The following is a 25,001-nucleotide window of genomic DNA, read 5'->3' as shown; positions in this document are numbered from 1 at the left end:
GGTATCGAAAATAGTCAGACTCATAGAAGCAAAGAATAGAATGATAGTTGCCAGGGGCAGGAGGGAGGAGGAGATGGGAAGTTGTTAATCAATGAGTATAAAACGTCAGCTATGCAAGATGGATCAGTTCTACAAATCCTCTGTACAATTTTGTGCCTACAGATAATAATATTTATTGGGAACTTAAAAACCTTTTGAGGATAGATCTCATTAAGTATTCTTACCACAATAAAATAAAAAAAGAAACAAAATAACCTCTAAATATCTTAGTTTCTGCTTCCTTAGAATGAGGATGAAATGCATGAATAAAAAAAATACTCAGTCTCCATCAATATACCTTCTTATGTGTTACTGCCATCATGTAGCTTGTAGATACATCTGACTTGTTGTAAATTTGTCTAAATGTTACTGTTAAATCAGTTTGAAAAACGTGTAGAGATTGTTCGTGTTTATTTGTGTAGAGTATGATAGGGAGAGGGGAAAGCTCCTGGATATTAGGAGCTCTGGATTCAAGTCTAGCACCAGCTGCTAACTTTATGGCCACAGCAAAATTGTTCAATTACAGTGCTTCAGCTTAACACTTATCTATCAAATTAGGGTTTGGACTAGATTACTTTGAAGATCCAATATGACTCTAAAATTCATTCATCTAAAAGAATTGAATGGAACATAAATTCTCAACCCAGTTTTAAACAATTGAGGACTATTTTATAATTTGCTAAATCCATCTCGATGTGTTATTCCATAGACGCCAGGTTTTCCTGACCCTTAGTGCCACCCTTACAGCAGCTCTTCTTGGACATCAATTTTTAGGGATCGTAAGCACTTACGAAAAATTAATCACCAGAGAACAATTCCTTCTTCTATTTCCCACCCAAGTTACTACTCTTCAAAGTGTTACCTCATTTGTATGCAGTAGCCCAGCATCAAAGTGGAACAATAGGGACAAGCAGAAAAGCCTTCACGCTCCCTGAGACAAAGAGAATATGCACTGAGGAGGCACTGCACACACAACAGTGATCTTACCACTTGGAAAGGCCATGGGGGAAGTTATTAATGGAGCCAAGCTTCCCCACTCTGTATGTGTTTAATGTTCTGAGGACAAAGATAAGAAAATCTTGAACACAAGTGGAACACAAGTCCCAAAGAAGAATAGTTTAAAGTTTTGCTAGATTGCTTGGTGATAGATTTGCATCCTCTACGTAGAACTACAGAGAGAACTTGGAGGACATAAACAATGGAGCAGAGAGATTACCAAGATAAAATGTCAGGAGTTAAAGGGAAGAATGAGATGTGATGAAGAGAGACCCCGAGGAAAGGCGAAGAGCAGACCAGGTGGGAAGTGCTGAGCGGGTTCACTAACATGGAGCTTCTCACCCCAGCTGCCCTGGGCTCCCTATGCTGGTCTCCCTGAGGACATTCACCAGTTTTACATGGGGATTCACCGAAATTGCTGCTTGTAGACCTAACACTGAGTTACAATAGTATAGCTAACTCTTCCTAGCCCTGGAAGTGAAAAGAGAAAGCAGCATTTATAAAGGCCCATGTGCCAAGGAGAGCACTAGACACTTTACTTACCACATTTAGTTTCAAAACAATTATCTGAAGGTCTAGAATTTTTTTCTAATAATTAAAGAGAGGCACAAAGAGGTTAATACTAGGCTCCTTCCCTGCTTTTCATAAAGTGACATTTTTCTCCCCCTAATTAGTAAATAATTTGACACACAGAGGTTTAATGACTAATCCTTCTTTTTTTTATGACTGATCTTTCAATAATCATTTAAGCAGCCATAGAAATCAGAACTGGAGGTGAACTAAGAGCAGATAGCATCTGCTCCAACTCCCTCATTTTAGAGCTGAGGGAAGCAAGACTTAAAATGATTAAATAACTCACCTGGATTTACATAGTTAATTAGCTAATGGCAGTGTCAAAAGAGAATCTAGGGTTACTACCCAGTCTAATATATTTTTCCACTGCTAGACTTGAGTGATGCTCAAATGTCATTTTAAGTAACAAGGCCAAGATACACATTCAACATCTATCAACTCTCCTTAATTTAACCCCCATGTACGAATTTGCAGCTTCTAATTTATTTTTATTCAATACTTGCGTCCTTCATTTTTAATATCCCTTACTGCCTAAAGACCGTTCAATCTGTGCTTAATTAACATCCCCCACCCCAAACATATTGTCTACCTCATTAATAGTGTTGTGATTAGATCTACAATAATTCTTTAATCTTCATGATTATCTTTTACCAGCTGTAAAAACCTAATGCTTTCAATAATTTGTAATTTAATGAGATTTCTAAAATTAGCTAGTTTAAAAAAACACTTAAAATATTTTTAAAAATTATAACTAAACAATACATGCACAAAGTAACCAATCTTAACAGTGTGAAAAGAAATAGTAAGTCCCCCCATAATTTCACAGCATCAATGTCCTTCTCCAGAGACTGTCCTGGTTAAGATTTTGTGTATTTGATGGGTTTTACATCCTCTCAACAGCACTTACTTCTCTATTAATTTTTAATAAAATGAAAGAGAAAATAAAATAACACACTAAAAACTGATATATCTTTTGCATTTCTTTTAGTTATTAAGGCTGTTTTTCTAATAAACTGGCAAATGTTATTCCATGACAAATAAGAGATTACAATGAAATTTTGATCAATTTTGATGTGACATCTTTATGTTAAATATATTTTTACCTTTTTTGGAGAATTGAATATTGTGATAATCAACCTCATTTCAAATGCAAAAGAATAAAGTGATATTTACAATGCAATATAGAATGAGGTAAAAAGTAAAAACTCTTGAAAAAATTGTTTATATGAGATATTAGTTTTTGAAAATTATCTTTTATTATTTTAGATAGTATTCAATTGATCACCGTGCATACAATTGTTTTTTATGTGTAGAATTTAAAATGAAGAAACATTAAATTTCTCATATATATTGAGTCACACCACTCCACCATTGGTATATTTCTTTTTTTTTTTCTGAAATAACATCTTTGGTTACTTAAGGAAAAACATTGTCAGTATATTGAATATTATATTAGTTTCCTGGAGCTGTCATAAAAAAAGCAGCACAAACTGGGTGGCATAAATGACAGAAATTTATGGTCTCACAGTTCTGGAGGCTGAAAGTTCAAACTCAAGGCATCAGGAGGGTTTATTCCTTCTGAGATCACATTCATAAGTACTGGGGGTTAAGAGCTCGACACCTTTTAAGGGTTTACAATTCAACACATGATAAATATGGCTGAAAAAGTTCTCTAAACTGAGAAAACAAAAGTACCACCAGTGGATAGGGTAGTTGTCCCATCTTACCTGTGGAGCTATAAGAGCTTCCAGCCCCCATATGAGAAGCAGGGTGAGGCACAGGGAGCGTGTGGGACTCATGACAGGAGGCTGAGGGTTGGAGGTAGAAAGTCCCACCCCACCCAGCAAAGAAATAACTCGAATCACAGACATGGTTACAAGTGAGGTGCAGCTGGGAGCCCATGCCAATGGTGAACCTGAGATCAAAGTGGAGAGGAGACAGGGCCAAAGAAAAGCCATGTGTAGGGACAGTCATCAGAGGCTTCACAGCAGGAAGGTTTCATTTGAAAAAAAGAGATCTGGCTTCTATGATTGGGCCTAATGCCCAGATGACTGGACATTCCCCTCCCACATACAGGGACAGGGCCTGGGCTTTGTGGGGTAGAATCCATCACTGGGAAAGCTGTCACAAGACAATGGGTTTGCTCCAGAAGCCAGAACGTTCTCTGGTTTATGCACACTTCAGCCGGTTTTTGTTTTTGTTTTTTTAATCAATGGGAGCAGAGTTCATTTCACATGGTTGAGTTTGGTGGACTCCTTTAACTAGTGAGGGAGCTATTGGAAGAGAGATCAAATCAAGGATGAAGTCTGATGTCTGGGAGATGGTGGATTCATGAATATGGAGTACATAGAGAGATACAGAGGGGAAAGTACAAGAGAAGGAAACCAGACTGATGACGGCAATGATGATGAAGGGGCTCAGAAGTTTATTAGTCAAACTTCCAGATAGATGAGTAGAGCAGAGCCAGAAACACTACCCTAACTAGTAGTTCACAGTGACTATGCTGATGCCCAGAGGTTTGTCCTGATCAGTTCTGAAATGTGTTGCAAGGAATTTCTTATGGCAATACACCATCAAAGTTTTTGAATGATTTACTTTTTAAAATGTATAACGTTGATTTATCATTATCCACTTTAAAAAATTAATTACTCTGGTTTGTTTGATTTCCAATGTGCTTTCTAGGTGGGGGAGAAAGGCTATAGAGCTATAGATAGCACATAACCTTCAACCTATTTTACTTTGACCATAGCCAATAATTAGTGAGGGTGTTTACTTCTTCTGCTTTGGGGGACAATGTTTGTCTAAATCTCAGAATTCTCGTAGGAGTATTATCTAAGTCAATGCAGACAAACGTATTTGTTGCTGTGGCAGAAAAGGTTGAAACCATCACCATCATGTACAACATCAAGGCTCTGATGCTGGGCAGCTGGGAGATAAAACACAGGATATTAGAAGCCCACAGACATTGGGTGGTGACAGCATTACAGGGATTTTTGATGTTGATATTGCTCCTTGGCCTGGGTAGATACTGATGTGGTTTGAGGTCACCAAATATTTCTGCAGACCGAACCACGCTGAGGCACAGCCAGAGCACGAGTGTCTGTGTGTTCATGGCAGGGACATACAAGTCTTTCTGAAGTGGTTCTTTGGCAATGGAGCCTGTTTGGGGAATGCTCACAGAGATTTAGAAGATGTTTCTAGTTGTATGGAATTATTGCCTGGGAATGGCTCAAGTGGAACTGGGTGAGAGAGACGCTTTCAGGGTAGATTATCTTGGGGATAGCAATTCAGGTACCCCGATGTCTAAGTGAATACTGTAAGGACTCTGTTAAATATCTTTATGTGACTGAGTTTCTGAGATGTCTGTGATATGGTTTGGATCTGTGTCCCCTCCCAAATCTCATGTCGATTTTTAATCCTCAATATTGGAGGAGGGGTCTGGTGGGAGGTGATTGGATGATGGAGGCAGACTTCCCCCTTGCTGTTTACGTGATAGTGAGTGGGTTCTCATGATATCTGATTGTTGAAAGTGTGTAGCAGTTCCCCCTTAATTCTCTGTCTCCTGCTCCACTATGTGAAGATGTGCCTGCTTCCCCTTCACTTTCTGCCATGACTGTGAGTTTCCTGAAGCCCCTACAGCCGTGCTACCTATACAGTCTGTGGAACTGTGAGTCAATTGATCCTCTTTTCTTTATAAATTACCCAGTCTCAGGTAGTTCCTTATAGCAATGTGAGAACAGACTAATATAGTCTGTATGCTGTGTTCAGTGCTGAAAACCATAACTATTGTGCCTACTCCTTTGATACCTCTCTTCTTTTTTTCCCCAACTTTTAAGTTCAGTGGTACCATGTGCAGGATGTGCAGGTTTGTTACATAGGTAAAAGCATGCCATGGTGGTTTACTGTACAGATCATCCCATAGCACAGGTATTAAGCTCAGCATCCATTAACTATTCCTCTTGATGCTATCCCCCACACTGTGTGTTGTTCCCCCTGATGTGTCCATGTATTCTCATCAGTCAGCTCCCACTTACAAGTGAGAACATGTGGTATTTGGTTTTCTGTTCCTGCATTAGTTTGCCGAGGATAATGGCTTCCAACTCCATCTATGCCCCTGCAAGGGACATGATCTTGTTCCTTTTTATGGCTGCATAGTATTCCATGGACACCTCTGTTTTATTGGCTGGTTATTCTTCACACTGAGTTACTGAGTTAGCCTGGCAGGACCTTTCAAGAAACTTGAGTGAAGGAAATTAGGAGTGCAGGACTGAATTAGGGAGCTCATGCTTTGAGTAGTAGATCCCAGTCCCAAGACCCATGACCAGGTATTGAGTCTTTGGTCCAGATGGAAATACTAGGAAACTGTGTCAGTTAAGTGGTCTACTATTTCCTTCTGGGTTTAGTCTTCAGTAGTAATAATCATGGTATCCTGAAACAGTTTACAACCTTGCACAGTAAGTAAAACACTATTGTGGACCTGCAATGCAGGCATTCTACATCAGCTAGCTTTAGAAAGCTGTATATTTTTATTTTTTACATCAAAAACATGTTGCATGTCTAGTATAATGAAATAATGCAGAAATATATAAAGGAAAAAGTAAAAGACATGCACTTTTTCTGTATTAAAGAAATAGAAATGGAGTTTTTGAAAGACTGTTGTAACAGTAAATTGAGGGATATGTGTGTCTTCAAAAATGTTAAAACAGAAGTTTTTACTGAAGCACAAATACATAAGATACCACATTCCAAAGGGACATTTTAGACCATTGTGTGAAATTTTCAGACATTGCCAAACACCATTAACAGAACTCCTGAAATCCCTCATTCACAATAAGGGCATATAAGTGTTGGAGACTGTATTAGTCAAAGTCAGATTTACTAGAGTGGTAGTAAATAGACCCTGAAACTTCAGGGGCCACATAAAATAACTTTCTTGTTCACATAAAGTCCACTGAGGGTTGGGTGGCTCTGTAGGGTAGCTCCCCTCCAAATGGTCATTCAGGGATCCAGGTTGTTTCCATCTTGTGGTTTCACCACCTCAACACAAGTTTTCCATGGTTGCCATGGCAAAATAGATACAGCATGGACAACTCACATCCACTCCTCCATGCTTCAAACTGGAAGTGACTGATTATAGCTTACTGGCCAGAATTAGCATTTTTATAATGACAGACACATAGCACTCAATAAATTGTAGCTCTTACCATTATGGTTATTGGAAAACAACATTTTGAATAACTGGAAAAGAGGTCATCATGTGTAGTTACCATGATTAATTAACTATTAACCTGCTGTAGGACATTTCTATTGTGTCCTTTGTTGTTGTTGTTGTTATTATGATTATGATTATGATTATTTAGAATCAGGGTTTTACTCTGTCATCCAGGCTGGAGTGCAGTGGGACGATCACGGCTCATTGTAGCTTCAACATCCTGGGCTCAAGAGATCCTTCTTCCTCAGTCCCCTCCTGTATCTGGGACTACAGGCATGTGCCACCATATCTGACTAATTTATTTTTTGTAGAGACAGAGTCTCACTATGTTGTCCAGGCTGGTCTTGAACTCCTGGCCTCAAGCATTACTCCCACCTAAGCCTCCCAAAGTGCTGAGATTACAGGCATGAGCCAATGTGCCCAGCCATGTGTCCTTTTTTCACACTCACAAATAATACATATTCAAAGACAAAATATGTCTTTATAGAAATCCTTGTCTTCATATCTGATTACTTTTTAGAAGTGGAATAGCAGGGATAAAGAATGTGGACATTTTTAAGACTCTTGATACATATGCCAAACTGTATGTTAGAAATGTCAGACTAATTTATCCTATCACCAGCAATGTAAGAAGCATACTTATCAAAACTTCACAAGTATTAAATGCTATGTTAAACAAATAAATAGACAACTGTGATTCCTCCACATTTGAATTTGATGCATATAGTCACTCACATTGTTATAATTATCAGAAAACAAATTTGACTCTTCCACTGAAATGCAAGCCTCCTAATCAAGGGGCCATAAATATCTTTTTCAGCTAGTATTCCCAGCACTTAGCCCAGTGCCTTGCATACAGTAGGAACACAGTAAACATGTGTTTAAAAATTACAGTTGAAAAGTGGCATATCTTAAGTGCTTAGATTAGTGCTTTTAAAATTATCAATGTTGGCTTTTTTCTCATGCTTTCCACCTGGCTGAATTTCTTGAAATTGTCTCTTAATTCATTTACCTATTTTTCTACTGGTACGTTAGTTGTTTTTCTCACCAATTTGTAAACGTTCTTCATATAATAATAATATTAATCCATTATCATATTTGTTTCAAATATTTCCCAACTTTTGTTAACTTTAATTATATGAGGTCTTTAATAAATATTTTTATAGTTATGGGTCAAATCTCTCAATTTTTGTTTCTCATAGAGGAAATTCCCTTCCTCTAGCCTCGTGTTTCCTTGAGGGGACTTCCTCTCTCCTTCATTCTTCACTTCTCATCAAGGGAAGAGGCAGGCCATATCTGACTGGTGAAATTCTCTACTTTCATCTTCTCTGGACTCAGTTCTCAAGGAGGGTGATCCTTGAACTCCATGAGGAAGCTCACAGGAGCGGGTATTGAGCTTGTAAGAGAGCCTGAACTTGACCAGTCTGCCAGTAGCTAGGTGGTTAAGATTAATTCTGGGGGAGAATAGAGACTCTGATTAGAACAGATTAAAGCTCTATTCTCTAATCAGTCTTAACAATTATGATCTGTCTGACTCCTTTGTTTCTTATGAATTTGTTTTATACTTGGAGCAGAGAGGATATAATTATCCCTCAATAAACCATATCGTTTTCCCTTGTGCTTTACTCAAATTGTTTTTGTTTTGAAGGTCTTTCTCATCTAAAATTGCATAAATATTTGCCCATATTTTCTACTTGGTTTTTATAGCTTATTTAAAAGTTTCTCATAAAATTTATTTTTAAAATAAGAGATGTAATCAACATTACTGTAAAATGGTAAATATTAAAAATGAAGAGAAAAATTAAAATCATACTGAATTTTATACTATGTAGCTTCTACTTCCAAAATTACTAATGTGCATTTTTTTTTCAAACTTAACTTTATGTTTAATTGATTTAATTGTTTACTGTCAATTTTTTACATCAGGATTTCTCTATTCTTGAACTTTTAATTTTGACTTATCTCTTGTTGGGCTCCAGAATATGATATACAGAAACTGTATTCATAGTGCAGTTTCTGAACCTTGCATATCTTAGAATGTTTTCCTGTTGTTTCACCCAGGAACAAGAACTTAGCTCTATAGCCCTCAATTCTCAACTGTACAGCATTTAAACTCTCTTTTCTCTCCCCTCAAACTTCATAGACTCTACTTCTTTTTACCTTCTGGCATTTATTGTTGCAAAGGAGAAAGCTGAATACTTGTCTAATTTTTAATCCAATGCAGGTGATCTGTGTTTTCTCCTTGGATACAGGTAGGAGTCTCTCTTTATTTGAATATTCAAAAAATTCCCAAGGATTTATCTAGCTATGAATATCTCTTTATTAATTGTGACTGGAGCATGAAAAGCTATTTTAATGTGCATATTCAGAACTTTGGGGGGTGTGAGGAACAAGAAAGCATTCTTAAAATATAATTGATTATTGCCTCATTTCCAATTATTGTGTATTCTTCCTCAGGAACTTCCATATTTATCATCTTCTCTCATTGTTTTCATTTCTTAGTCCTTCCCTTGCAATTTGAGATCGTTATTCAAGTTTGTCCTCAACATCACAGACTCAATTTTTCATTATGTCAATTTCACTCTTTTTCTACTCTGTACCTTCATTATCCCAAGACATTGTATTGAATGCCTTCCTGATTTTATCTGGTACTCATTCTCATATCATCTGGCTCTATCCTTATGCCCTTCTGGTTTCTACTTGTGTCTTTATGAAGATACAAAGCAGTTTTCTAAAACTACTACTTTAGCAAGTTTGTTCTTTTTCCCAAGTTAAGCCTCTGGATTAATGCTTAGTTTTTCTTTCATCTCCTACATCCCTCAGGAGGATGCTCTTTAGTCTTGGTATTCAAAGGCAAGCAGAGTGGACAGTCTCCCCTTGGTTCTACTCACTGACCATGTGATGTTGGTGGAATCCTCTTCTGCTAACTAAAGGTGGGTGGTAGTTGGTAAAAATTCTTGTGTTTACCAGGCATTCTTCTAGGGCTGACGTTTGTTCTTCTCTTACTTTAACCCACTAGTTCTCTTCTACTTTGGTCAGTTCTTGAAACCATCTAGTCTTAGGGGTGAAGCTTTTGAAGCTTACAGACTTACTCATGGTCCCATCTTTGTCCTCATTATTAAAGGACAGGACTTTTGTGGTCATAATATAACCAAAATCTCTTTAGGTTAACAGCACTCCTTATGCATAATTTGAAGACCTGGGAGGTAGGGGTTAACACATCCAGAACTGATCCCCTGCAGGCCAGCTTCGCAGAAAAGAAAAGGGATGCTAGCAAAGCTCTATAGAAACTAGTTAGGCTCACTGCTCAAGGCACTCAGTCGTGACCTAGTGCAAAGGCTTGGACCCCAGTCTCTCTCTTCTGACAGGGGAGAGGTTGGTGTTCCCCAAACTATGATTGCCTATGTGGCAAATCTTACTATTTGTATGCCATGCCCTATGACTACAACCATAAGGCCTCTCCCCTTGGTCCCTCTCTCCCTCCCTGCCGCTCCCTGCTGATCATGCAGGGGAGGGGCTGATGTTACATCAAATCATGAATACTGAACTGTACCAAGGCTTTGCCATGTCATATTGCTATTGTATCTCGCTTCTAATCATACAGCATCTGATGACAGGATAATGGGAGACCAGCACCCTGCTATTGCTCCTGCCTCTGCAAGTTCTCACAAAGCAATGCTGCTCCCAGTTGGTCTGCTGTGAGTGCTGCTTACCAAGTTACCTTGCTAGCATGGCAATTGTTCCAGTAAATGGAATATCCGTCTAGGCACACGTCGTGGACTTCCAGAAGCAAGTTAGGAAAGCAGAGATAGATTAAAAACTCAAAGAGAGATTTTAGTAGCAGTCTTGTTGTCAACCTTTGGGAGTTGGTGACTATTAGTAGGAAAGACCCTTGGAAAACTGAGGAGTGGGAGACCTACAGGGTTAAGACTCAGTGATAGAATTTATTGTATTTTTAGTGAGAGTAAAAGAAGTTGCCAAGGATGGGATGGATACTGTACTGAGAAGAAAGCTGAACCACTGCTTCATAACACTCATGGAAAGATAAAACAAAAGCACATAGTGCCATGATCACTGAAGAATGGGTAGAGGAGATATTAGGGAAAGGTACCGACCATCAGCAAACAGGGATAAGTGGGCTCCCAATTCTAACTCCTCTCTATGAGATCAAAATCGGAAATGGGACAGTCCCTTACAGTGGTGGCCTCCTCCAGAAGTCTGTTGTTGGGTCTGCCTTCCACTGCTGGGTGTTTCAAGGGAGAGCCGGTAGTTATTCCAATGTGTCTTCACAATACTGTGCTGCTCCTGGTGCCTTCTGAGCTCCCGGCAATTTATAGAGATACACTATCTAGTGTCTGTCCAAAAACTGTCAACAATAAATCTTAGGATCCGAACTGAGCAAGCTAGTCAGGACAACTGTTTCTTTCTTCAGAAGTCCCCCAGTCATTGGAAGAACTTGGAATTAATGCTGTAGATTATGGTTAGCCTTGACTCCAACTCTGTACTAAAGTCATACAGAAGGGTCTTCCAAACCGGAAAATGTGCACTTTCTACATTATTCTTACAATGGTCTCCCCTGCCTTGTCTGCAGTGAATATATTCAGTAACTTGGTGTTGTCACCAATCATCTATCATCCAGGAGGACATCTAATTGTCCTCCGGGTTTCCCACAGCAAAGTCAATATCTAGACTCAAAGCTAATGGGTTGAAATGGAATGGGCTGCTGATGAAGTGGGAGATGATACTTACAAGCCACCCACTGGAATTGGGAGAAGGGAAAGGACTAAAATGTGGACTGAAATGAAGGATTAACTTGTCCAAGACTGATCTCTCCAGTCTAGCCCCCCACAAAGGCTGGCCTCCTGCAGTCCATGTAAACCATCTAGTCTCAGTGCTTAAGTCCATTAATTTGGTCAAAAGCAAGGCTTGAACTTAGCTCATCATGGGGAAGAGGAGAGAGGAAAGTGCTGGTGCTGCCTCAACTATGAATGCTGCTGTGGTAAACCCTACTGCTAGTTTGCATGCCCCCCAAAACTCACCAATAAAGCTGCAACTGCAAGGCTTGGACCCCAGTCCCTCATCATGCCAGAGAAGGGACTGGTGTTGTATCCAACCACTAATGCTGACCTGGCAGGATGGGATTGAAATGAAGGCTGTGCCACTCATCTTGCTATTGTTCCCTGGCCTCAGATCATACCAAAGGAGGAGCTGGTGTTTCCCTAGTCATGTCTGCCCCCAACAGACCTCTGTGTGCAGCTTTAGAATGAATTGGAGCATCTCCTATTGATCCAGTGTCTGAGAGCATTCTCCAGTGCCCCACAGGCACAGTGAGAATGCTACTTGCCCATTTGTCCTGTTTGCATAATAAAATCCTTACAAATAAAGTCACAATTCTAAAAGAAGATACAGCTGATTTGTTCCAAGTGTTTTTCAGTTGATGACTACTCCAAGCCAGCCACCGCAAGTAAAGATCTGAAGATATTTGACCTGAAGAATGCGACTGCCAGCCCTTGAGCCAAAGGGAACCAGGTTGTGCTGCACCCCAGAGACCCATTTTTAGCAGCAGTGGGGACTTGAACCTATCTACTGTTCATGACTCTGGCCAGGGGGCTCTGCGTGGGGTTCTGGTCATATTTACATCAGTGGGATGAACATGACCCCTGACTGCAGCCATGTGCCCAGTCTCTGTGGCTCTGGCTTCTGCTCATGTTCCTCATTTGCTCCATGGTTCTCTGAGTGTGCTGGAGCCCTGCCCAGGACTATAGCCAGCTTGGTTGGGCCCTGACAACCTGCCCGTTGCCATCTGCCGGCTAATGTCCCACTTTAGCATGAATGAGGGCACCCCTGGAATCAGGATGCTGCCACCTGCCCCTGGGCACAGCTGCCACCTAGCTGTTGCTGCATGGCCTCCATTCGCTTGTCTGGACCAATCAGATCAGATATGTGGAAGCTGGGCCACCATCACCTCAGAGGGAGCCCTTCAGCCAGGTAAGTCCCCACTCCACTCTAGCCACATATTCTTGAAACTCCTAGTTTACTTTTTTAGGTTGAAAATTCTACCCCCTATTACAGAAGCTTCACAGATAATTTTCACCCTCACTAGGTACATCAAACACTCAAAAGTTAATCTCCAGAGTTTTCATCAACATTGACTTAGTTGTTTTATCTGTTAGGCAATAAAGGTATGGTTCTAGGGTTTATGAACTATTTAAGGGCATAGAAAAATATTTTAGATCTGACAGAAACTAGTTACAAAACAAAATAACACACTCTCAAATGATCTCAAAAGCAAAAGCCTTTATAATTATTCATAACCCAAACTTTTTACTTATGAAATATGAGTGCATTTCATCATCCAGTAGGGTGGGACATCTAAACTCGAGCAAGTCAAGGACATGAGAGTGTAATCTCATGGCAGACCCTCCCTAACTGCTCACATTTTCCAACCTCATCGTTTCCCTCAGTCGCTATGTGGCTGCCACCAAATGGTAGGTGTGACCATAGTGGCATGGGTACTAACCACAGGGCCCATAGGCAGAGTATTTGTTGAATGAACGGGTGCATAGATGAATGAATAAACAAATTAAGCAATGTATAAATCCTACAATAGAAATATTTTAAGATATTTTTAAAAATCAGAATGAGAGGGGAATGGGGAGTTGTTGCTTAATGAGTAAAGAGTTCCAGTTTTGCAAGATGAGAAAGTTCTGGAGATTGGTTGTGCAACCAAGTGAATATACTTAACACTGCTAAATATAATTAGAAATGATGAAGATGTCTAAGTTTTATGTTACATTTTTCACCACCATAAAAAATTTAAAAATCAAACCAAATTTTTTAAAATTAGAAATAAAATTTACAGAAAAATTCAAAATACACTTATGACAGCTATCTGAATTTCACTGCAGCAACTCTTCAGTTTTCATCAACATAGCCCTGACTTCTTCAGTCCTATTTTCATAAAATATGTAGTATTTCTTCTGTGACTTCTTTTGGGGGAGGTCAGCAAGTGACAGTTCCATTTGACAGTCCAGATAGAATTTGATGGCATAATTACAAAAACAAAATAAAAACAATTTTACTTTCAATTTTATATAAGGAAGAACTTAACCCTTTTGTACAATTTGAAAAACAAAACTTGACTTTTAGCAACAGGCTAGAAATTTTCAACAAATTTGAAATAACTTCTCAATTTATAGTAAGCCATATCTCCTCAGTGTGTACATTTATAATCACCTAGAGTCTCTACACTCAGAAATAACTACTGTTAACGTGTTAGTGTATGATATATGCACAATACAAATATATTTTACATTGTGTTTTATATCTTATTTTTCTATTTAATGTATCAGGAGCATTTTCTGAAATTAACACATATTCATGGTTTCCTGTGTTAATTTGGAATAAAATCCAAAGTCCTCACCTTGGCCTACAAGCCCCAGTGTGATCTATCCTAAGCCTCCCTGTGTAACTTCAGCTTCTTCTACTTCCCACCTTCCACTCGCTGTGTTCCATTCACACAGGCCTTCTTGCTGGTCCTTAGGCATGATCAGCATGCACTTGCCTCAGGGCCTTTGCACTTATTGCATCCCCACTCTGGAACCCCTTTCTTCAGATTTTCACAAGGGCTACTCCCTCATTTCACTGCTGTCTCACCTTATAATAGGTAAGCACCTTATATAAAGTGATAACCATTGTGTATCCCCTTGCTCTACTTTATTACGTATTGTAGGACTTAACATGACTTAATATAACATTACATAACTATTGATTGTTAAGACCTGGTTTTCCTAGAAGAATGTAAGCTCTACAAGGGCAGAGACTTCGTCTTGTTCATTCTTCTATCCACTGACACCAGGTTGTAAAGCATCATTTGTTGAATGAACCAATGACTTTTGCTTTAACCTATTTCATGACTGCACAGAACTCTGTTGCATGGATGTTGCTAAATACATTTAGCTAATTCCCTTTTCTGGGATACTATAGCTGGCACTGCAGTGGAATACTTCAATATGTTCTCTTAAATACAGTAGTTTTCCATTGTTTTATCCGAGTTAATTACACTGAGTGCAGTAGCTTCCGAGCCATGCACCTTCCTCTTTTCCCTCCTCCCACAGTTTGTATTACAGACAGACTGATATCCCACTCCTTTCCTTGCCCTCCATGTACAGAAGCTTAAGTCCAAGCTCTGACTGCTGGTATGTCCCTATTCTACCTTCCCACTGTGGTTTCCCAGGGTGGGAGGACGGGGGAGGATCACGAAAAATAACTAATGGGTACTAGGCTTAATACCTGGGTGAGGAAATAATCTATACCACAAACCCCATGACACAAGTTTACCTATGTAACAAACCTGCATATGTACCGCTGAACTTAAAATAAAAGTTAAAAAAATCATTTAACTATTCCAAAAAACACCCCACACTTCCCACTGGATGCAAGTTGTCCCTCTTATCAGTTGCTCTAATTATGCTTTAGTGTATATTGTTCCCTTTTCACAGAATATATTCCTATTCATTTACAAGCCTAAATTCCACTCATCTTCCAAGTCCCTTGCCAGTCCCTCCTGATTGCATCGTGCCTTTCTTGAATCTAGTCTGCATGATCTCTCATCTCCCTAAATTTTTCTAATACTCCCTATGTCTAGCACACATGATGGCTTCTGACCATGTTCAGGCACCTCATGAGCTTTAGCTACAATCACATGAACTGCAACTTCCTGAAGCACTTTCAAAGTCCTATGCAGTCCTAGTCACAAAATAATAAATATTTTTAAAATTGAGCAGTTTCACCAAAGTCAAAACTGTTATGCAAAACGAGATAGTGTTTTGAGGGAAGAAATGGCATTATCCAAGATCAAATCTTTTCATCTTTCCCTATATTTTCTTTGCATATTATCTACACACTATTCTGCCATAAAGAATTTTCCATTCTTAAATTCCTATTTGCAATCCTTGATCGACCACTATACAAAATCTATTTCTGACAATTTTGTTGTTGTTTTAGATTTTTGTTTGTCTTAACATTATTACATATGAAGTTATTTTTAAATGAGTATTTCATTCAGGAATTATTTTAAAAATCACGATAAGGCTGGGCGTGGTGGCTCAAGCCTGTAATCCCAGCACTTTAGGAGGCCGAGACGGGCAGATCACGAGGTCAGGAGATCGAGACCATCCTGGCTAACATGGTGAAATCCCATCTCTACTAAAAAAAAATACAAAAAACTAGCCAGGGTGGTGGCAGGCACCTGTAGTCCCAGCTACTCGGGAGGCTGAGGCAGGAGAATGGCGTGGACCCGGGAGGCGGAGCTTGCAGTGAGCTGAGATCCGGCCACTGCACTCCAGCCTGGGCGACAGAGTGAGACTCCATCTCTCAAAAAAAAAAAAAAAAAAAAAAAAAACAAAAAAACAAACATGATGAGGTGGTATGTGAGTTATATAGATATTTCTTGGTTTTCATAGAAGAGGCATGGGGCAGTATGAAAATCATAACGTATACCTTTCATTCTTTCATCCTGTGTGTGGAGGGGTCAGGGAGGATGCTTTCTCTTAGTGAGGATGTTACCTGGAAGGAACTGTAGGTTGAGCACTCAGGCAGAAGCATGAGCAAGGAATTCTGCAAAAAATATTCTGCAAGGAATACTGAAGCTAGGTCCACAAGTCACATGGTTTTGTTTTTTGATCTCAATAATATACATGATTATGCTGAAATCTCAGGTCTTTTTCTCCACCACCACGTGTTTCTCGGTTGGGTGATCTCAGGATCCACCAAAACACAACCAAGGCATCCTGGCAAATGCCCACTCACCATCTTCCTCGTAGAGAAGACCCATATGCATGTGCGCCTCGGCTTCTTTCTTCCCACAGTCAATTTTGATCAGCTGAGCAATCTTAAAACATCGTTCATAGAAGTGGTTCCTCACCCACTTGTCTTCAGAGTTATTGAAGTAACAGGCCAGAGCATACAAGTTGTTATATACATCTTCGAAGGATTCTTCAAAGAGAGAAAAGCGCCATGAATGGCATTAGAAAGATGTCTCATGGCATACCCTTTAGAATGGCAAACCAATATCATGTCATTTATTTCCCACTTTTCCTTAAAGATGTGATTAACAATTTTAAAAATTGGGTCTAAAAGCAAAAATTAATTTATTTTAACTATTAATTTAATTACATTAATTAAGGGATGTGCAGATGCCTAAAGCAACAAAAGGATTTCTGAAAACTTACAACATGTAGGAAATTCACACTATTTGGTTGAAACAGGAGGCTTTAAGATATAGGACAGGACAATACCTACTAGCAACGTGCTCAGCGCTTTTGGAAGAAAGGAGTATATGGTATCATTGAGCACTTTTCCCACTGGAGGTTTGAAAGTACTTAGAGATTCTAGAGATGGCAATGTTTCTCAACCATGGCAAAAGATAATGTAAATGAAGAAAGCAGAATGGATATGAAAATACCAAGGTATTTCATATCATAAAAAATGTCACGGGCCTGATAGATACAACAAATGATGATCAGAATGACCCTATAAGCTCCATATGCTTTCAAGCAATGTTTCTAGCAATATTAATTTCTAGCAATGTTAAGAAAGAGTAGACTCCTATGCTTCTGTTTTCTATGGGTATTTTTGCTGGGAATGCATAAATACTAGTCATTTTTATTCAGAAAGTTGTTGATAAAACTATTGTAGGTTTTTTTTTAAAAGGGTATCTAACCTATATGTACATAAAAAGTGTGTTCATCAATTGTGAATCAGTCTTATAAACTCCACCTTCAAAAAATATATCTGTGTGCTGATAAATCATGCCTCAGTCCTGTAAACTCTAATCTAATGGTGAATACGAACAAATTAATAATATTTATGTGTTTTGTATTTATGCTGAAAGCATAGTTATATTATAAAATGCAGTGGTCTCTGGGTTACCCTTCCAATAATTTTTTAATAACAACCATTATCTATTAGAATTCACTGATATTAATTGTTCACTACTACCAGAGGAATCAACCCACATATTCCTGAAGAGATTACAATTATGAAAAATATTGCCCAGTAGGACACCTATAAGATTAGAACCAAAACTCAGAAAAAATTAAACAGGTTGATTACAACAAAGGGTCGTTTTGCAGAACTGTAAATAAGTCACCCCAATGTTTCAAAAGAAATTTCTAAAACCGATTCTATTCCTTTACATATACTTCTTCAAAATTCTTTAAAATGGAAACTAAGATTTATATGAAAATAAATTTAGTAACTAGAAAACAAAATAAAAAGGTCATCCTATCCTGGAAGTCGCTGGGGATTCTGGAGAGCCATTCTGCTTTTCGAGGACACTCACACTAGGTGACAGCTCAGGTGAAAATAGAGAGTGACCTAAGTTATTTATTTTATGCAAATACTCCCACCTCAGAACTACTGGGCTTTGTCTTTCCATTATGAACTTCCTACATAATGTGAATACAACACTAAAGTCTGTTTTGTAATATTTCATATTCTTGGTTATATTTACTGATTAGAGAGTTATTGCTTTTAAAAGCCAGTAAGTAAAACATTTGGTATTTTCCACTTTAATAAAAAGTATATATATAATTAAAAATACATGTAGTACTGAAACAATTTTTTTATATTTTAGTAATTAAACCTTAATGTAAAAATATTTGCAACATTTCGTAAGGTTTTTCTTTTTCTTTTTTTTTTTTTTTAGGAATGAGTTAGATAAGCTACCAATATTACATATTTAAAGACTACTTGTCAGCTAAGCTATTTTTCTATGAAAAAAAATGGATGGTTTTCCAGAATATTAAATATAAAAGAATATATTCAAGTTTCAAATCTTTGGGCAATCCAAATACATGTCCTGTGCCCTTTACAAAGGCTACAAGTAGCCTTCTCTCCTTGCTTATAGACAACTTCCTTGAATTGTCAGCAGGTATATTCAGAAGATGAAAATCAATTTTATTGTGGGTTTCTTATGCTCTTTAAAAAGACGATTCTACAATAAAATAAATTTGGGAAACATTTTTGCTTATTTCCTTTTTCAGTAAACCACACAATAAACATCAGCATGCTAAATGCTCTGATTAGTCCTGCAATACATCAACCTGCTTAACCTCAATGTTAGTTCACCTGGTATTTCTCAAGCTTATTTTGCCAGAAAAGTGTTTTGTTTTGCTTTACATCAAATCTGTAAATATCTGTGAAATTTTGCTTTAGTAGAACATAATTTGTGTATCTTAAACAAACATTATTAGAAAAAAATTGCTGCTCAACCCTTAATAAATTTAAAAGTCAAGTGTAAATAATGTTTGAATTATCTATTGATTCTCTTACCCATTACCATTATTGTCATCTCTTCCCTAACCTCATGGGACATAAGGCTCAAATCAGATGTCACAGATGGCACAGCAATGATTCATGACAATGGGTAATATTTTAAAAATGTATCAAGGACAAAGACACACTTTTAACAATGGAAAATAACCCCCCAAAAAATGATTGACTTACTTTAAACACACCTTTGCTATAAAACAGCAAGTGATGTTTTGTAAAGTAATTTAAATAACTCTAGGTTACTGCTCTATAAGTCTCAAGAGACAGAACTGACCTGAGATGACTACTGTTAGTGCCATAGCTTTGATGAAATGAACTTCACTGTGACCCTAGAGTGATGGTCCTTCCAATGAGAAGCAACGAGAATGCTCAGTTATACGCTATCTCAGGAAAATTGTCTCCAAACCCACAACCATATGGAATGGAACTTTAAGATACTATTAACATTTCTATATTCTAGGCATACATATACATTTTAAGATTTAGGATTCATTCAAGTTAATAAGAGTGAATGTGCATATCTCATTTTCTGACACATTCCTAATTCAAACCACAATTTTCCTCCAGTAAAGTTCATGTGTTGAATGTGGAAAAAAAATTATAACAATTTTTGAAAGAGGGCCACACAAATGTTTACATGTCCTTCAGCTGAAGTTTTTCCAGTAATATTTTTGTAATAATTTTAATTTTCTATATTTCAACCACACAAAAGTCACTGAATTTTGTGGGAGATAATCCTACAGAAGACACATTGGCTATTATAACGTTGGACTTTGGGCCAGGTCCAGTGGCTCACGCCTGTAATCCTAGCTTTTTGGGAGACCAAGATAGGTGGATCGCTTGAGGTCAGGAGTTAGAGACCAGCCTGGCCAACATGGTGAAACCCCGTCTCTACTAAAAATACAAAAATTAGCTTGGCATGGTGGTTTGTGCCTGTAGTCCCAGCTACTCGGGAGGCTGAGGCAGGAAAATCGCTTGAACCTGGAAGGTGGAGGTTGCAGTGAGCTGAGATGGCACCACTGCACTCCAGCCTGGTTGACAAAGCAAGAGTCTGTCTCAAAACAAAACAAAAAGTTGGAGTTTGTTAACTTTTGGATTGGAGAAACATTTTTACTTATACATATAGTAACTTTTCTTTAAGAAATATTATAAATTAAAATGTTTTCTACCCTGAAATATACTATTTGGCATTTTAGGTTCTTTATAAATTTGAAAAAGCTTTCTGACAAGCTGGCTCACATCTATGACACCTTATGACAAATGACATATTTAGCTTATATTTACACTATCTCCAATGAAAGCCTCAATTTGAACAGTGAATATGATAAAACTCAACTGAATAAAACAGCTAATGAGCAAATATTATCTTAATTAGTTCTACTTTCAGTTTTAATATCACTTTTGAATTATGGGCTAATACCAGAATGTAGGTTGTTTTATTTTGTTTGTTTTGTTTTGAGATGGAGTCTCACTCTTATCACCCAGGCTGGAGCGCAATGGCGTGATCTCAGCTCACTGTAACCTTTGTCTCTCGGGTTCAAGCAATTCTTCTGCCTCAACCTTCTGAGTAGCTGGGATTATAGGCGTCTGCCACCATGCCCGGCTAATTTTTTTGTATTTTTAGTAGAGATGAGGTTTCACCATGTTGGCCAGGCTGGTCTCGAACTCCTGACCTCAGGTGATCTACCTGCCTCGGCCTCCCAAAGTGCTGGAATTACAGGCGTGAGCCACCAAGCCCAGCCAAAATGGAGGTTTTTCACAGTAGCACTTTTTATTTACAAAAGTTAATTTCTCAAGAAATTATTATAAATCATATTTTAAATACTTTTAAAATAATACTAAATAATACATATTTTACCAAAATACTTTTTTTCACATCCATCCTGCAATGAAACCCTTTTCATAATATAAATAACCACCTCCTAGCCCGCTCCTGCCACACACACACCCTAGTTCATTTGTTTTGTTGTTCACATTTTTGTGTGTCTCATATTCATAAGTCAGGTCAAAACCTGATGGGAAATATGTATTGGCTCCAACATATACAGACTCTTCTAATGTTGTTTACATGACTCCTTAAATTTTCTCCATGGTACCATTGAGTAACAAAAAGTTGCTAATACTCTATTTTCTCATAGAAAAGCCTGAAATGACTTGTAGACATTGTAATGTTGAGGCCTGAGTTTTTCTTGTTGAATCCTGTGGTATTTTCCCCAAAAAATGTGGAGAAAAGAATAATTTAGAATACCAAATTTACATGCCAAATTCTAGGATTTCCTTTTTATCTTTGATTATAGATGACTAGTTAAAATGACCAGTTCCTAATATGTAACTAAGAAATATTTATGACAACAATATCAGTAAAATTAGTGTAGACATAAAAATATTTACTACTTGGGATGTATATTAACTTTCTGGAAAATTTTGAAATTCAAAAAATTTATTGGAAATGATATCATGGAAAATATAAAATTAACAATTTTATTTGCAATTGTGAATTGCAGGTTTTTTTAATGTCTTTTTACCATTTACAAATATAAATTCTCCAATTCAAATCAGTAGGACTTCCTGACCCAAACTTCAAAGTCCACTATCTAAACTTAGGAAAATCAGTGTGATTTTCAAGTTATAGTACTCTTTGAAAGTATCTCCTCTGTGAAAGTCAATGTTCAGATTACATATACAGAAAAGCTGTAGAAAGGTTTAAACCTAATGATAGGAACTATGTTACTTCATGGGGAAGTTCTGGAGATGTTATTAGGTGCTATGTGTTGTCTTCCCTGGCTCGGAAGGACATCACCAGGATGCTCCCGTGTCTGGGCAGCCTCGTGATCCAACATTCCCTATTCTTAATTCCATAAAGATGCTTAATTGACTGGGTTGAAGTGTGTCAAGTCGTCTTAATGTTTCATATTCATACATGAAATGATCTGGAATCTTCCCCCAGAAGCTCACTGTTCTGACTCCTTTTGTGATCTGCCCACAGTCCCACCACTTACCTTTTCTCTCAGCGTCCTCAGCCCTGGTCAGGTAATGGTAGAAGTAATCCAGTTTATCAGGCTGCTCCTCCAGGGGTTTCTGCAGCCAGAAGAGGGACCTGACTCTCGCAGCCTCCCTCAGGGCATCCCACTGCTCCATCAGAGCGAAGAGCTCGGTGAAGGACTTATGATAACCATCTCGCAGCATGTCCACACAGATGTTCTTCTTGTAGGAGTTCCTATGACTGGGAATATGAATCAAAACACTCACAGATTTATGTTAATACTTTCAGTCTGCATAGAGTTTTAATTCTCTAATAATTAAAGGTTGAATCATGTTGCCTTTTTTCCCACAGTGAAAGCACTGAAAACTATCAAAAGATCTTTGCCTCAAACACTTATAATTGAACAACTTCTGTTTAATGAAAGATGCCAGGAGCTATCTAAATACAGTAATTTTAATGAAATTACATTATAAACATATCAGTTCCAGAGCTGAGCTCCACTTGATAAGGACAAATAAGCTAGTTGACTGATGAATATTCAGAAGTACTTGATACATCAGCCTCCCACCAAAAAAAAAAAAAAAAAAAAAAAACCCCAACAAGTCAAGCAAAAATAAAAATTGCCATTTAATATCAAAACAATATTCTCTCTATATTAGTAGTTTCACTGTATGTTACAGAAGTTCATCATTCTTTCATTCATGCAGAAAATATTTATTGAAATCTATTACTAATTATATATTTTCAAATTATTTTCAGTTAGAATTAAGTTAATGATTAATAATTCTATTCTAACTTCAATAATCAAATGCAAGAAGATAAAGTGACAAATATTCCTTTTAGTCATGCGACAAATAGGTTCTGAGTTTCCTACTAAGTGCTAGGCACTGTTCTAGACCAAATAGATTCCATGCCCTTGTGACGCTTGCATTCTAGGGGCAGAACAAGACTAACAAATAAGGAAGCAAACGAGAAATAATTTCAAATGATGAAAATTTCTAGAAAGGAAATAAACAGAATTGTGAGGTAATAGCTGTGTAGTGGCTATTATTCCATTAAAAGAACAATTAGATGCCAAAAGATATAGCTTTATACTAATTATGTTATATTCTTTTAAAAAAATAGGACAAAAGACATGATGTGATACTACTGGCAACAAAAATTCACCGTGGAGTGGAAACAGCCCAGACCACCAAGATTGAGCCCAGTTTTGCCTCACCTCCCTAGGTCTCCAGTCTTCTCATCTCTAAGTTGTGTATACTAGTATATGCTACGTATACCATGGAATTCCTCTAGGAACCAAAAGAAATTAGGTATGTGAGAATACTCTGGGAAATGTGAAATCTCACTGCTGCTTCTCAATTCCTCATTATGCATTAGATTCACCTACAGAGTTCAAAAAACAAACAAATAACAAAACAAAATGACTAGACTTGCATCTGCCAAGAATTTCTTATGCAGTGGATCAGCTTAGGTAGAGAACAAACAAATAAGAAGTGGCAAGCAGGAAAGTGGTGAGACAGGAAGTTTAGAAAAAAGGCAGGTCCCAGATCATGAAGAGACCTTACTGTGAAAACAACAATGAGAAGTCTGGACTGCAAGCTAGGAGGGAGGTAGAGCTATTGGAGATCAGAGTCAGGGAACCGACATGACGAGACTGCATTTTACAAAAGTCATCTAGAAGAAGTGTCCCAGCTGAATTGCAACCTTCTCCTATCTGGCAGTCAGGTTGTTACAGAACTAGTCCATAAAGAGAATAAAGAGACCACGTGGATCCTAGGTCAAAAGATCAAAAGCCAACATTTAGCATGAGAATAAGATATATTTGAAATGGGGAAGAGAAAAGGAATAGTAGTCGTTACTTATTCCTGTCCACCAATTGCGACAGAGGAGGAGAGTATGGAGAAAGGCAGCGAGATGCTTGGAGGGCCATGTTTTCTTTCTCTTCCTCACTCCAGTCAAATGGAGGAGCCCGGAGAGTAAAAAAGTCAATATCCTATGAAATATAGTGGGAGCCAAGAGTAGAAAACACTCATATCCTTCTTCCTATCTGGGGTTCTTGAAGGCAGGGAGGACTACCAACATCCCTCTCCCCACCTCCCCATACACAAGGGCATGCAAAGGCAGCAAAAGTCACTGCATAGCATTTCTAGGCAGAGGACGACAAGAACCATCCCTGTAATTGCCCACAGCCCTGAATGGTATAGGAGAAGGGACTTAATATTCCAGTGGGCTCCATGTGTGGCCCAGAAGTTACTGGGAGGAGAGGGCTGATATGTCTGTCACAATGTCATCTGGCCATAGCAAGGAGATGTATGCTAACGACTGTTCATGGGCTGCCCACTGGGGACTGACGTAAGACACAGCTAAAACTGAAATGAGAAGTACTGGGGCACTCCTGAAGGGTTCAGGTCAGCATATTTCCAGAGCTGATAGAACAAAGACGGATCAAGTACATCAGAGATTGACACATGTAAAGGACCTCATAAGCTAGGAATGCATTCAGCTAGTAAGTAAAGCAAACTTGTCTCACAGTGCTGTGAAAAATGGAGGTTTCTAATTTTCTTGCCTAAAGGCAGGCAGCTGAGGGCCTTGGTTCAGTGGCCTGGCAAGTTCAAGGCCATGTCTCTGGGGTCATCTTGACTTTCCCTCCTTCTGGTCCCTTACTGGTTGCTACAGGGCTGCTATAGCTTCATACATGATGTCCACTTTCAAGACAGGAAGAAAAGGGAAAGTGCGGTGGCACTGGCATTCCTTATGGGAAAAACAAAACATTCCTGCAACCACTAGCAGATTTCCACTTGTTTATTGGCCAGAACCCTGTCACAGCCCCACTCCTCAACTTGGTGCCAGGAGTCTGGA

The 25,001-nt window shown here is 38.3% G+C and overlaps 1 protein-coding gene across 1 annotated transcript in view; it reads right to left on the bottom strand.

The window, feature by feature from the left end:
• Positions 1-25,001, bottom strand: part of TTC29 (tetratricopeptide repeat domain 29) — a 264,021-nt gene that overhangs the window by 208,848 nt on the left and 30,172 nt on the right. The window contains 2 exon segments of the mRNA XM_023226242.1: positions 16,631-16,816; positions 22,156-22,379. Of these exon segments, the coding sequence (XP_023082010.1) occupies positions 16,631-16,816; positions 22,156-22,379 (410 nt within the window).

This window comes from Piliocolobus tephrosceles, chromosome 3 (assembly GCF_002776525.5).
Source record: "Piliocolobus tephrosceles isolate RC106 chromosome 3, ASM277652v3, whole genome shotgun sequence".
Lineage (NCBI taxonomy): Eukaryota > Metazoa > Chordata > Mammalia > Primates > Cercopithecidae > Piliocolobus > Piliocolobus tephrosceles.
The sequence above is the reverse complement of the archived record's forward strand: the minus strand, read 5'-3'. Positions and strand labels throughout refer to the sequence as shown.